The 12659-nt window shown below is 38.6% G+C and overlaps 1 protein-coding gene and 1 non-coding gene across 7 annotated transcripts in view; one reads left to right on the top strand and one right to left on the bottom strand.

Annotated features, from left to right (window-relative positions):
- Creb1 (cAMP responsive element binding protein 1) overlaps positions 1 to 12659 on the bottom strand; it is a 71213-nt gene that overhangs the window by 48031 nt on the left and 10523 nt on the right. For 5 of the 6 annotated variants that reach the window (XM_029474406.2, XM_029474413.2, XM_029474398.2 and 2 more), the window contains exon 2: positions 4483 to 4604. The exons of the other annotated variant lie outside the window; for it this stretch is intronic. In XM_029474406.2, coding sequence (XP_029330266.1) covers positions 4483 to 4596 — 114 coding nt within the window. In that variant the 5' untranslated portion in view covers positions 4597 to 4604. The remainder of the gene's footprint in view (positions 1 to 4482; positions 4605 to 12659) is intronic. 6 annotated transcript variants of the gene reach the window in all.
- On the top strand, positions 9158 to 9266 carry LOC115032565 (U6 spliceosomal RNA). The gene has a single exon (XR_003838210.1). It is a non-coding gene; the product is annotated as a U6 spliceosomal RNA (small nuclear RNA).

Genomic DNA, 12659 nt, shown 5'->3' with positions numbered 1-12659 from the left:
TCCTCCTGCTCAGACTCCCAAGGAGCAGTTATCTCAAAAGGCTGTCTGATAAGGCCTGGCTAAAAATCCCATCTGTCTCTACTACCAGAATCACCATGGCATTTTTGCTGTGTTCTAGCTCTTTTTATTCTGTGCCACAGATTAAACTCAGGTCCTCCCGCCTCCTAGGTAAGCACTCTCCTGTCACAGATGTCCTATCTTTTGACAATGTAATGTTGTCACTTACAAATGTGTTGGGCCATATTCACAACTATTCTGGGAAGCATATGGCCTGGTCAAAGTGAGACATGCTTGACAGATGTTTCTCAAGACACACAGACACATTCAATTTTTACAATACACTACCATAACCTATTTTTTTGGTTTTAGAGTAATTATAATATCTTTACATAGTCTAAAAATAGAGCTACATTGTAGAAGTTCATTATTTCTGTTTAATTATTTATTGCTTAATACAGCCCTACTCTTCCTTTTGGCTTAGATTTACTAGACGTAACATCCTCCTCTGTGTGGTACTGAGGAGACACAGCACGTGTGAGGCCAGCCTACACAATCCTAACATTGCTTTCCCTTACTACTTGCTTCCTCCCCTCCTATTCATTGGCAAAAGCACAATCATTCTGCCTTCGCTTTACAATGTTTTCCTAGTATTTAAAAACCTGGAGTCAGAATTAACAGGAGGTGTGTCAACATCTATGATACACACCTCCCTCAAGGCTCAGGGAACACTTTAAGAGAACAGCTGGAGGGAATGTAACAGAGGATGGGAAGGAATGCTGGTAAACTCTGAGTTCTGGGCATGACACTGCTGTTACACTAACAAACTGTTACACCAACTCTGATTACCTGCATAAAACATGTATAAGATGGGGCCTATAACATCCTACCATGGATAGAGGCAGGATTTCATAAGCTCTCTTAGGAACTATTAGCAGTTAATGGTTACTGGAAGAGGGACAGACATTGTCTTCAGTGGGATAGCCACTGACAAGGTGTTATGTAACTCCCCACTCATGTTCATGTAAGCATCCATAATTACACTCAGTGGGTCATAACAACCACCACCACCACGACCACCACCACCAGAAGAAGACAACACAGTAGAAGGTATCTTGTAAAGAAGAGGTCTGGTGGGAGCAAAAGGGTATAGAGGTGACACATGTGACACAATACATTATATACATGTATCAAACTCTCAAAAAATAAAAGATAATTTTTTATTAGTGTGGTGTTTTTGTAAAAACAAAACTCAGATAATAACTAAAAAGTAAACTGTAACTGGACAAGAAGAAAGAAGAAAAGCATTCTTAAAATCCACGGTCAACTACACATTCCATTCTAAGTCTTCCATGCTAAAAGGCTGCCTAATAGTAAACTGAGTATGTTCCCTTCTGAATTCCAAGTTATATTTCATGAAATTAATTTCACTTCTATATGCACAATCAAATAAGTGCAAGGACTAGGAAAGGAGGCAGTGGAACAGATGGGTCCACAGTAACAAACTAAGCGGGCCACAGATGGTCCAATCTTGGAGGAAGGAAAGCCTGACTTGCACCACACAAATGCAGATAGATACTCGGGATCTGCAACACTGTAAATGGAAACATGAAGAGAAGGGCTGAAAATAAGTAAAGGGTGCACTGAAAGCTCTTTAAAAACAAATGAATCCTTACTCAATCCCTGCAGGAAAGAAGTCTGGCCCGCTGTGAGAGGAGAGTGCAGAATCACACAGATAATGGGTCTAAATCACATCATACCAGGTTTACTGAAAGTCACTATGATACCCCAGCCCTCTTCTTTCCCTTGGCTCTCAGGCCTTTTATATATAAACAGAGGGTTAGTGAAACCTCTGGGGACCTGATCAAATTCAAGATCCAAGGTACTAAAAGTTAAGACAACCACTGTCCTGCAGCTAAGTTCTTGGTTTGGAGCGGATATATACACAAAGCTTCCACAGCAGCTTCTTCGTCATTTTATATCTGCCTACGAATCACTTAATGTTGAGACAGGAGCCCAGGGCTTTACATGTGCTAAGTACATGCTCTACCATTAAGCGACAATCCTGTCTCCTAGTCTCCCTCTACTTTAATCCTGAGCAGACATTCACAGAGTGTTAAGAATCTGGTGAAAGCCTCTGCTAGGAAAGATGGAGACTAAAACAAATGGAACTGAAGATGAAGAGTTATGTGGCCATGTGAGGAACAGAAACTCAAAATGAGTACCAAATAAGGCGAAAACCACGCCCTAAACAAACACCCCTTTTCCTAAGAATACTTATAATAACACAGGATACTATGAAAATACCAGCCAGGCGTGGTGGCACACGCCTTTAATCCCAGCACTTGGGAGGCAGAGGCAGGCGGATTTCTGAGTTCGAGGCCAGCCTGGTCTACAAAGTGAGTTCTAGGAGCCAGGGCTACACAGAGAAACCGTGTCTCAAAAAACAAAAACAAAACAAAACAAAAAAAAAAAGAAAATATCAAAAGACTACCCAGGGAACAAACATAACACTCTTGGAAACATGATAGCAATTCATCAGTCAGGGGCTGGAAAGATGGCTCAGTGGTTAAGGGTACTAGCTGCTCTCCCAGAGGTCCTGAGTTCAATTCCCAGTAACAAGATGGCTCATAATCATCTATAATGAGATCTGGTGCCCTCTCTGTGCTGCAGGGATATGTGCAGGCAGAATGCTATATATGTTATAAAATAAATCTAAAAAAACAAAACAAACCCATGTTTTGTAAATGAACTGTTTATTTAAAAAAAAATTCAGCAGGCAGGATGGAGTGAATACATTCCTAGGAAGTAGAGCAAAAAGTGAAAAATTGCAAGGAAAATGAAGAAACAAACAAAAACATACCACCACAAAACCAGTCACAGAAGCGTAACATCTGGATCACAAGGATTCTGACAATGAAAAACAAATCCACCACCAACTAATTGAAAGAAATTTCCTAAAACAGAGGGTGTGAGTTTCCATCCTCCACAGGAAAAAAATGAACTTATTAGCATTCATTGTGAGGAGATCCAAGGTATTTTATAACATGTGAGATATAAGAAATTAAATTAAGTCTTCTAAAAATTTGTAAGCAACACTAAGTGGACCATAGAAAACTTCCAAAGAAAATATCTTACCAAGAATGTTTACCTCAGTTAATCTTTTATTCTCAAAATTATGCTACCTACATGTTCTACTTCATCAAGAATACAAATTCCCAAAGAAAAAGTAATGAGAGCAAAAAGAATTTCCAAGATGACTCTATAAAGTCAACTCAGGGAACAGCCAAGCTGGATAGAATATGGTAACCAGAATAGACGACATGCTGAAGGCTGTCGTCATCAAGGAGACTGCTCCGCTAAATGGTCAGCTGTGCCCCAATTTCTCCATGCCTGTTTTACTAAGCCTGCTAAGTCCTACCTCATCTGATATAACTTATCTCCAAGCAGATGTGGTGTTGTCTTACTCGTGAGATCGGCAGGAAAGCCCTGTTCTTAGGAGAAAGGACAGTCAGCTTGCTTACTCTTGACTATTTGGCCTGGAGCTCCAGTATCTGACTCACTCCCACCCTCACCCCAGCCGTGGTAAACCCTGTATTTCCCAGGACTTATTCTAATCAGCCACTTCCAATGGAGATTTTTAACTCCTGGAGAAACTGAAGATAAGCAAAGCAAAACTTTGCCAGGATTATTTTTCTTTGGGAGCCTTCACTTTAAAAACACACAGGCGTGGTACTACGCACCTTTAATCCAGAGGAAGGTGGATCTCTGAGGTGGAGGACACTCAGGGCTACAGAGTGACATTCTGTGTCCAAAAATGGGAGAAGGAAATACCACATTCTTACCCTAGCAGGTTTAATACTTATTTGGTTTTTATATTAAGCACTGTTTTCACTAATATTTAAGCAAAGATGTTAATAAAGAAAAACAGATGAGAACAATAAAGCCCAGAGATGACAGCCTTAAGGGCAGGACTCTTAAAACAAAATCAGACTAATGCATTTAAAATGCACAGGAAAGAACGGCTGTTATCATCTTTAGGACTGAGTCCCACATCAATCTGTTTACTCTGCATTTTAGTATTAGAATACATATAGACTTTCAAATCATCTGCACCTCAAGGTCCCAAAATAAGCTTGTGTGGTATTTAAAATAAAAATAAAAACAAACAAACAAAGAAAAACAAGGCAGTTGTCATCATTGCCTTGAGAGGGCCAATTCATGATTAATAAAAAAGTAATTATTTCTGAATCATGTCACTACACACATTATATTAATGTTTAATGATACATTTTACTAATATGTTAATTTATCATTACTTTCATTTCTAAACATAAGCTAATGCTAATACTGAACAGGAATTCTGATATTCTTAAGAAAATTTCCACTCATTCTATATATATTTTTATTAAAAATTAAATTCTCTTGGAAACATATTACTCTTAAAAGAGATACAGCTTGGAATCTCTCCATGTATTTTTATACCTGGGCTAATGTGGCAATCTGTGGCTGGGCTTGAACTGTCATTTGTTGATTTTCAGCTTCTGTTACAGCAGCATCTCCACTCTGCTGGTTGTCTGCTCCAGATTCCATGGTCATTTAGTTACCTACAATAATATGGAAGAGCGTTACGAGCACTACAGTGCTTTGTACTTGAGTGACTTTAAAGGCAAACTTCAAGTTATGAATAGGCTACGCGGTGGTTAAGTTAGCAAATGCACTTAGAATCTAGCTAAAACAGAATGCAGCTGACCTTTTACTCAACTTGCTCAAATCTGATTAGCTATAAATCTTAGTAACTTCAAATAACAAAACAAACAATGAAGAAATACAAAGTCTTCTCTGTGTGTTTCTTCCTAATAGAAAATGAGGAATGGTCCCTGTCTTGATTGGTCCCTTACTAGCCAGGAGGCCAGAGGAGGCTGCAAAGCTGATTTTCCCAAGCTGCACCAGCCAGGTTCAGAAAGAGTGTAGAAAGCAGGAGTGAAGTCAGGCCTGAGATTCTGGCTTCAGATCCCTTCAGGCATTTCTTCCTATCAGAGCAAGAAGAGCAACTGTAAGCTGCTCCCTAGAAGGTAACTGGTAACATGACAAATCAAAAGCCCATATAGTGGGGCACAGAGGTAAAAAGGAAAATAAATGGCCAGAGCCTAATCAGAGACTTCAAACACTGCGAATCCTCCTACTCGCCACTCACGGCAGAGTACAACACGATACTATACACACAGAGAGAAGCAAAGCAACTTTTTATGTTTGATTGTAAAAGTCTGGATTGTTTTGCATAGCTGTGGAGCTCTCTAACACCTCTCAGCAGCAAGACTCAAGAGAGGAGAACTCCCAGGTGCAGAAGTTATATGAACATTTTACTAAGCTTTCAGACAACTGGGGAAGCAACCCTTTCTAAATTTTGGGGACAAGAAAAAAGGGAATACTTCTCTAGTGTATCCTTCTTATAGCTCAATGCCTACATATGACCAGACAAGATGAACTTATCATGCGTGGTATCTATACTCATCTCTCATACACCAGAGAAATCTCAATGCTTTACCGAACAACTCTAAAACTAATCAAAACAGACATTCATCCTTATGATCATTATATGCTATTATATACTATTCATCCTTATTATCATTATATACTATTATATACTATTCATCCTTATGCTCATTATATACTATTATATACTATTCATCCTAATGATCATTATATACTATTAAATGTATCCGATATTTAACATGTCATTATTTATAATACTTTAAATTTCAGATAAAATGCCATTTCAAAAATTAATATAAAAAGTTAGAAATACCAGTATCCATAAAACATAGATGACAAAGAAAAAAGATCAGCAGACTTGTCAGCATGGGTATTTAAAACATGCGGCACTGGGAGAAGTAACTGCCAAGACCACCACGAGATCATGCAAAATGCAGCTCAGCCAATATGAAACCCTCAACAGGTAGTTTACAGAAAAAGTAGTTCAAAGGTATCTGGGATAGAATTTTGGTGTTTTGTTTTCTTTTCTTTTTGTTTAAAAAACCACAAAACTAGAAACACTATTTTTAGGAGGGATATGAAAAGAATTAATGCAGTAAAGAGAAGCCTGTCTACGATGTAATGACATTAAATACAGTGGAATCCCATTTATAATTAAACAAGAAGTGTGAAGGTGTGGCCACAAAAAGGGTGTGGGGAATTAAACACTAAGCTGGAAGTGGGATCTATAAAAATCTTTTACAGGATGGCAAGTCTCATCATCTGGTACTCTTTTTACATCCTTTAATATCAGCACTGGCTGAAGACTATTTCCTTCTAGGAAACATAGATTCAAGAGTGTTTGTATAGTTTAAGAAATAATTCAATAATTCATCAATATAAAAACTGTATTTCAACACTGATTTGGAGATATCCACTGACATTTTCTCAAACCTCACTTTTTTAAAAAAATTACTGAATTATTTTTATATGCATTGGTGTTTTGACTGCATGTATATCTGTGTGAGAGTGTCAGATCCCCTGGAACTGGAGTTACAGACAGTTGTGAGCTGCCATGTGGGTGCTGGGAATTGAACCTGGGTCCTCTTAACCACTGAGCTATCTCTCCAGCCCCCTCACTTTTTCTTTTTTAAGTAAAAGTACTTATTTTGGCTGAACTATTTACTCTGTATTTATAAATGAAGGAAAAACAAATAATGTAGTTATGAAAATTTATAAAATTATATCAGTTATACTAATTTTTTTAAAGAAACATATTATGTAAAAAAAAAAAAAAAAAAAAAAAACAAACCCACACACACAAAAAAACAACCACCACCACCACCAACAAAAAAAAACCCAAACCATTAAAACAAGTTGGCTATCCTAAAAAGTATCTAAACCTTTTTTTTTTTTAAAGATTTATTTATTTATTATATGTAGAGGGAGTCAGATCTCATTACGGATGGTTGTGAGCCACCATGTGGTTGCTGGGATTTGAACTCTGGACCTTCGGAAGAGCAGTCGGGTGCTCTTACCCACTGAGCCATCTCACCAGCCCGTATCTAAACCTTTGACTTGAACGAAAATGACGTGTGAGGCCGGGCAATGGTGGTGCACACCTTTAATCCCAGCACTCGGGAGGCAGAGGCAGGCGGATTTCTGAGTTCGAGGCCAGCCTGGTCTACAAAGTGAGTTCCAGGGCTACACAGAGAAACCCTGTCTCAAACAAAACAAAACAAAACAAAACAAAACAAAACAAAACAAAACCAAAAAAAAAAAAAAAACCCAAAAACCAAAACAAAACAAAAACCATGTGGAGCAAAGTACTTGTTGCAGGAGCAATAAAGGAATACCTTAATACCTCTTTTGCAGATAAAATACACATGATCATTTTAAGACTTTCTTCCAAACCATACCTTTTCAAAATTTTGTTTATTTACTTATTTATACCTATGTTGCCATCCACACATAGTTTCACTTTACCATTTGATGAAAGGGAGCCTACAGATGGGTCCCATTCCTTGTTTCTATTGAGAACAGCCTGAGGCTACTTGCCTTTTTTTTTTTTTTTTAATTTAAGGTATAAGGCTTCTTGATGAGTTTTTGGAACAGAAAATTTAAGTAGTTACAGTTGCAGACAGTCAAAAAAGGGCTATGATTTTCACATCCCCTTCCTGCAACTAGATAATACTCTCTATCACTGGACACTATGGTATTTCCAATAGCAACAGGTAGGTACTCAACTAAACTGCTAGTATTTTATTACCACTTTAGTCAGGTGGTTACTGACCCTTATTCAAGGTAGGAATCAGTTTTAAATGGTTAACTTTTACCTTAAAACAGATGCCAACCAGGTGGGCAGTGGCACAAATAGTGTCTTTCCTAAGAAAACAGTGCTAGTAAGATTACTACAACAGATGAGAAGGTTCTTGGACTCAACTACAACACTCTTGGTTTTCACCTTAAAGACATGACACCACCATTCTGCCAGTTGGCCTGAGTTGACGTTTGGAGCAGGCCCATTCCACCTGTTTGTCTGCTAGTATGGGAAGAACAGAGTGTAGAGCATCACGTATAGGGTCTTCAATTTTTCTATTAACCCCAGTGTTGTATCCAGGTACAGAATTACCTATCAGAAACAATTTGTAGGATCCTGAACAAGTGAAAATATAAAAACTAATCCCTAGGGCTGAGACAATGGCTAAGCAGGTAAAGACCTTGCCATGAAGTCCTAGCAACCTGAGTTTAATCCCTGGAAGCTCCCTCGATGGCAGAAAGAGAAAACCAAACTGACATCACAGTCAGCCTCTAGCTGCCATCACTACCACACCCATCGTGCATGTAATTATATATTTTAAATCATAACACTTGATGTTACTGGACTTAGAATTTTTAAATTGCAATGGGCTAATTCATAACAAAATAATTTCTTTACTAATATACTTTACTAACAATAGTCTTAAAGTTGATCAATTTACTTCTACATGCTAAGCATCGTTCAAGCTATTGAGTGAAACTGTAAATATCTTTCTTTTATAAAGCTTGCATTCTGCTGTGCAGGAACAGTACAAAAGAGCAGGCATATAAAATGTCCACCAAGTCAGAGGGTGGAAAATTAGCCTAATACAAACAGTGGCAACATTATGCGTGACATACTAGCCAGTATTATGAAGGCTGACCAGTGAACCTGTCTAACAGGCTAGCATTTAAGTTCCCCTAAGTAGCACCTACACAGAAGTGTGCTGTATCAGAAATACATTTGGCAGCACTACCTCCCTATCTGTCTACACCAAGTTAACACAAATTGTCATGAAACTGAAAATTAAAGCTCATCAAAGAAAGTCAAACTGTCACTTTCATAATCACCAAGTGAAGGGAGGTTGTCTACTTCCACTTCTTTTTCCTAAAATATTCTGATTTTCTTAAGAACTTCAGTCCTTAGTATCTTCATCACTCTACAAGTTTTGGAGAAATAAATCTATCTTCAGGGGGCTGGATATGGTTCATCAGTGTATGCTGTTCCTGTAGAGCACCTAAGTTTAGTTCCCAGCACCCATCAGAGGCAGCTCACTCTAACCTGAAGCTCCAACCCCTGGATCCAAGGCTAACTCCTGGCTTCTGCAAGCACCTGCACAAACATGCCCAGTCTCACATGCATACATATTTAAAAATGAAATAAACCGTGCTCGCTTCGGCAGCACATATACTAAAAGTTGGAACGATACAGAGAAGATTAGCATGGCCCCTGCGCAAGGATGACATGCAAAATTTGTGAAGTGTTCCATATTTTTTGCCCCTCCTTAGAATTGGGAACAAAATAACCATGGAAGGAGTTACAGAGACAAAGTTTGGAGCTGAGACTAAAGAATGGACCATCTAGAGACTGCCATATCCGAGGATCCATCCCATAATCAGCTTCCAAACGCTAACACCATTGCATACACTAGCAAAATTTTGCTGAAAGGACCCAGATATGGCTGTCTCTTGTGAGACTATGCCGGGGCCTGGCAAACACAGAAGTGGATGCTCACAGTCAGCTATTGGATGGATCACAGGGCCCCCAATGGAGGAGCTAGAGAAAGTACCCAAGGAGCTAAAGGGATCTGCAATCCTATAGGTGGAACTACAATCTGAACTAACCAATACCCCCCGGAGCTTGTGTCTCTAGCTGCATATGTATCAGAAGATGGCCTAGTCGGCCATCAGTGGAAAGAGAGGCCCATTGGTCGTGCAAACTTTATATGACTCAGTACAGAGGAATGCCAGGGCCAAGAAGTGGGAGTGGGTGGGGACTTTTGGGATAGCACTGGAAATGTAAATGAAATAAATACCCAATAAAAAATAATTTTAAAAATGAAATAAATCTTAAAACAAATCCATACTCCTCATAACCTGGCTATTTAAGTCCTTAAATTCAAATTTAATTATTATAAAGATGTGAGATAATATTTCAAAGAAATGCTTTTCTAACTAGTGAAACATATGCTGTTTGTTAAAAAGAAAATAACCTGTTAGAAATGAGAAAACGATTTTTCAGCGTAAGAATAAGATCTTAACTCATCCTTAACGCTTAAAATTCCAAGGATTTAAGGCAACCACATAAACAGAACTGAAGTTTCTAGGGCAACTTCAGCAAAAGGCGTATTTGGGCACATAATTTAAAAACTGACTAGGGTTAGGGAGATGAGTCAGCAGTTGAAGGGTGTCTGTATTGCTCATTCAGAGGACCTGTGTCTGTTTTCCAGCAGTCATACGTCTAGCAAGCAGCTCACACTCACACTCAGCTATAACCCAGCTCCAGAAGGATCTGACACCTCTGGTCTCAGCAGGTGCCTGCATGTACACACATACACACACACACACACACAAGTTCTGCAGAAGTATATCCAGCCTTACATGGGGTACAATGATTTCTAGTTCTTTTGTACTTGTTTTTAGTTTTGTGAAGTTTAAAAGCCTTGCCAACTCATCCTTTCACCGCTGATATATATGCTCCTTTTCCGAAGTGTCACTGACGAGGGACAAAAGCTTGGGTTCTGTGTGACAATGACCTTGTGGCACCGCCTGTACTTCTCTACCTTATCCTTGCACACTTCTTTCTTGTTCACCTTGAAATATTTGCCATTAGACATTTTGTATGTCTAATCTATCAGAACTGAAATGTATATAATCACCAGAAACTGAGCAATGTTCCAAATTTCTGAGAATAGTCTCCTGGTGGTAAATATAGCATCCCTTCATCAAAACCAGATAAGAAAACAGCATATCCAGTCATCATACGCATACTACTTTACATACATACCCACCCAATTTAATACTTATTAACCTGAACTGTCTAAACCTGAGATTAAGTCAGACTATGCTCTAACAAAATGGAAATGTTGTATATTTTGAAAGAACAAGTCAAGACAGACAATGACATCACTAAATGCTATCTACACCAAGTTTATTAAATTCTCTTCTCAAATTTTCAGAGCCCCTATTAAGGCCTTTTTCAAACAGAGAATGAATCTATACTTAAAGTCTCTCCTCTAGATAACAAAGGCAAGGAATGTAATATGAGCCGGGCATGGTGGCGCATGCCTTTAATCCCAGCACTCGGGAGGCAGAGGCAGGCGGATTTCTGAGTTCGAGGTCAGCCTGGTCTACAAAGTGAGTTCCAGGACAGCCAGGGCTATACAGAAAAACCCTGTCTCGGGGTCGGGGTCGGAGTGGGGGTGGGGTGGGAAGAAAGAAAGTGAAGGTGACTGTAATGTAATGACTAGAACTCTAGGGGCTGGAGAGACAGCTCACCAGTTAAAAGTGTTTGTTACTCTTCCGTGATCAAACTTAGGTCCCAGCACCCACATCAGGTGGTTTACAACTGCCTGTAACTCCTGCTTCAGGAAATCAGACACATATTTCTCACCTCTGCAAGCACCCAAACATGTGTTGCGCACACACAAATCCTAAAGTAAATTCCAGATGCAAAGGAAGACTTTTCAGTTTTCATATTTTCATAGACAATATGTACCATCAGTAAACACCAGTGTAACCTAACCACCACTCCAAATAGAAACAGCAAATAGCAAATAGCAACACTGCAATGTTATTTAATAAATCCCCTGATTTATTTGCTTAACACAGAGAAAGTCCATTTCAGTATTTAATGGTTTACTGTAATTTTGTAATTACCAGATTATTGGAATGCCAGTTTTAACAAATTTAACATATAGCACAGCTTAAGAAAAATACTGTTCTCAAAGCAAATATTCAGCAAGAGTAAATTAGGAAAATGTTATGTGATTTATGTAAACGCTGTGTAACTTATGACATTTATGAATATTTCATATATAGTTTTTCTTTCAACAAGAAAATTGTCAAACATTATCAAATCCAAGTTTTTTGTCTTGTTTTTAAAGTACTGGTGACATTTTCTTGCCTTGTTTTCTTTAAGGTGAGTCTACACATGGTTCTAAAAACAAGCTTCCTGCTACCCAGTGAGCAACTGCAACTGCACAGCACTATTTATACATCTTTTATGATGGTATTAAGTGTCTTATTTTTTTTAAGATTTATTTATCATGTGCATGTATGAGCATGGTGATCACAGGAAAACTTATGTAGTGGATTCTTACCTTCTACCATGCAGGTTCCTGGGACTGAACTCAGGTCACCAAGCTTGGCAGCAAGCACCTTTACACAACAAACCACACACTGGTCTTTTTTGGGCAACTTTTATCCCACCTCTTCTCAGTGAAGTTCCTTCGCAGACATGAGCACCTCACACAGCTCTCTACACTGAGCTTTTTTGGAAAGCCAACCCTTTAGGCAATGACTATGTGTAAAGTGGTACGAAATGGACCCTGAAGTTCATTAAAAAAATTTTTTTTTATTTATGTATGAGTGTTCTGTGTCTATATATGGTGCTTGCCAGAAGAGGGCATCAGATCTCATCATAGAGGTTGTGGACCACACGATTGTTGGAAACTGAATTCAGGACCTCTGGAAGAGCATCCAGCAGTCTTAGCCGATGAACCATCTCTTCAGCCCCAGAAGCTCATTTCTTAAAAATAAAAAGCACTACATCTTCAACAAGTAGTTACTTTTCTAAAAGTAGTTTTCACACTGAAAGAGAGCGAAACTGTCTTTAAGTTTTGCTTTATAAACTAGTTCAATTCCCGAACTGAAAGAACCACAGTTAT

The sequence above is a fragment of the Mus caroli genome, unplaced genomic scaffold, assembly GCF_978045245.1.
Source record: "Mus caroli unplaced genomic scaffold, Mus_caroli_1 scaffold_1, whole genome shotgun sequence".
Taxonomy (NCBI): Eukaryota; Metazoa; Chordata; class Mammalia; order Rodentia; family Muridae; genus Mus; species Mus caroli.
This window is presented reverse-complemented; position numbering and strand designations above follow the sequence as displayed.